Raw genomic sequence first — 1,703 nt, forward strand, 5'->3', positions numbered from 1 at the left:
GTTAGAAAATGCAATTAATATTTACAGAGAACAGACAGATGGGGTGGGATGTGCACTATAGCCAGCCTCCTGTTCTCTCTCTCTCTTTTACCTCTCTTTGCCCCCACACTCAGCAGTGTGGCTAGAGAGAGAGAGAGGACGAGATAGGAGGAGGTTATAGCCAGACAGGCCACTTTTAGCCAGCTGGTCCTTTATCCCGACTGCGGTGAGGAGAGGAGAGTAGATATGAGATCCCCGTGTGTGTGTGTGTTAGTGTGTCTACCTCCCACCCGCAGCCCCCCCATCTCCTCCTCCTCCTCCTCCTCCTCCCTCCCCTCAGCCCCCACCCGCTCGTCTGCAGACATGCCGCTGACTTCTGTCTCTCATCTGCAGGCAACTGGACAGCAACCACATCAGCTGCATCGAAGATGGAGCCTTCCGAGCCCTGCGCGATTTGGAGATACTGTGAGTCCTCCTCCCGCCTCCTCTGCGGGGTTCTCTCCTCTCTCTTCACCTCTGCTGTCCCTTCCTCTAACTCTGTCTGTGTGTTTCTTGATTGCTCTCGAAGGACAAACTGTGTTGCGTTATGGACCTGTGGCGCATAATCCGGTGTCACCCTGTCCGATCTGACACCGTGGCGCTTAGCATGCGATCGTCCATGCAACAGCTAAAGTTGCTCGTTTGTCATCCAGTGCTGCATTGTTTGCCGCTTGAAAAGGTGTCCTGACTTTTCCAGGTGCACCTTACCATTATAAGCACTGCGTTTTCTGTCTAGAATGTCTGTAGAATCACGCTTCCTACTTTAAAGCAGCTGTTAGACTCAGATGCTCAGATCTCTGTTCTGTTGCCTGCTGGGAAGTCTTCTTTTTTGGTTTAGTCGCACATTTAGTCAGAGTTCATAGTAAATGCTTTGATAGCAGAGAAGAGATTTGATGTGTTTGTGAGTGAGTTTATGTTTGTTTTTCCTTGGGTGTCCCCTGGATTGACTAATGACTTCAAAGCTATCTCGGACATTTTCTCACATAGGACGTGACTTGCATCCCAATGAGCTGAAGGAAGTGCGGTAAGCAGCACATGATGTGTTCTCCATCTGCAGAGCACCTAAACCTGCCTATAAGGAGCACCCCTTTGATTATTTTTCATTGAATACTTGGGTACTGCTTGCGCTTGCTCTCATTTTTTATTCTGATCACTTTTTTTTTTTAAATATACACCTAATCAGGCAATTTTATCTTTCCATTCTCGCTTTAAATGTAGATGGACAATGTGGAACTGTGCATTATAAGGTGTCCACCTTATCTTTATTATATTCATGAAATTCAAGTTGATGTTTTTAATAACTACGAACGTGGGTAGCGCTTCTCATTTCTAATTTCCAAAGACAAATCAAATCAAATTTCAAATATAATACAAATGAGATTCCATGTGGTGTAAGAATAACTGAATATTTTTCATGGGTATATGCCTCAAACTCAATTTTCATACATACACCATTGTCAAATATACAGAATTTTTTTTCTTTGGTTAATCGGGTTAAAAAAAGTGTAGTTAATAAGATTCCTTAGGTGCAATGAAAAATCGCTGTTTAAAACTAATAAATAAGGTGTATGCTTGAAAGGCATGGTCTGAACGTAAAAAAAACTATAACTTTAAACCTTTCGTACAATAAGGAGATCAAAAAACTAAAACAGTACTTCAATATATATATATATATATATATATAT

At 42.6% G+C, this 1,703-nt stretch overlaps 1 protein-coding gene across 2 annotated transcripts in view; it reads left to right on the plus strand.

Moving 5' to 3' along the window:
- The window catches only part of LOC107662025 (slit homolog 3 protein-like), a 195,056-nt gene that overhangs the window by 120,477 nt on the left and 72,876 nt on the right, over nucleotides 1-1,703 (plus strand). For both annotated transcript variants that reach the window (XR_001631166.1, XM_016451881.1), the window contains exon 6: nucleotides 373-444. Coding sequence is in view for 1 of the 2 variants with exons in the window: in XM_016451881.1 (XP_016307367.1) it covers nucleotides 373-444 (72 nt within the window). In the remaining variant the exon portion in view is untranslated. The remainder of the gene's footprint in view (nucleotides 1-372; nucleotides 445-1,703) is intronic.

This window comes from Sinocyclocheilus anshuiensis, unplaced genomic scaffold, assembly GCF_001515605.1.
Source record: "Sinocyclocheilus anshuiensis isolate Anshui unplaced genomic scaffold, SAMN03320099.WGS_v1.1 scaffold535, whole genome shotgun sequence".
Taxonomy (NCBI): domain Eukaryota; kingdom Metazoa; phylum Chordata; class Actinopteri; order Cypriniformes; family Cyprinidae; genus Sinocyclocheilus; species Sinocyclocheilus anshuiensis.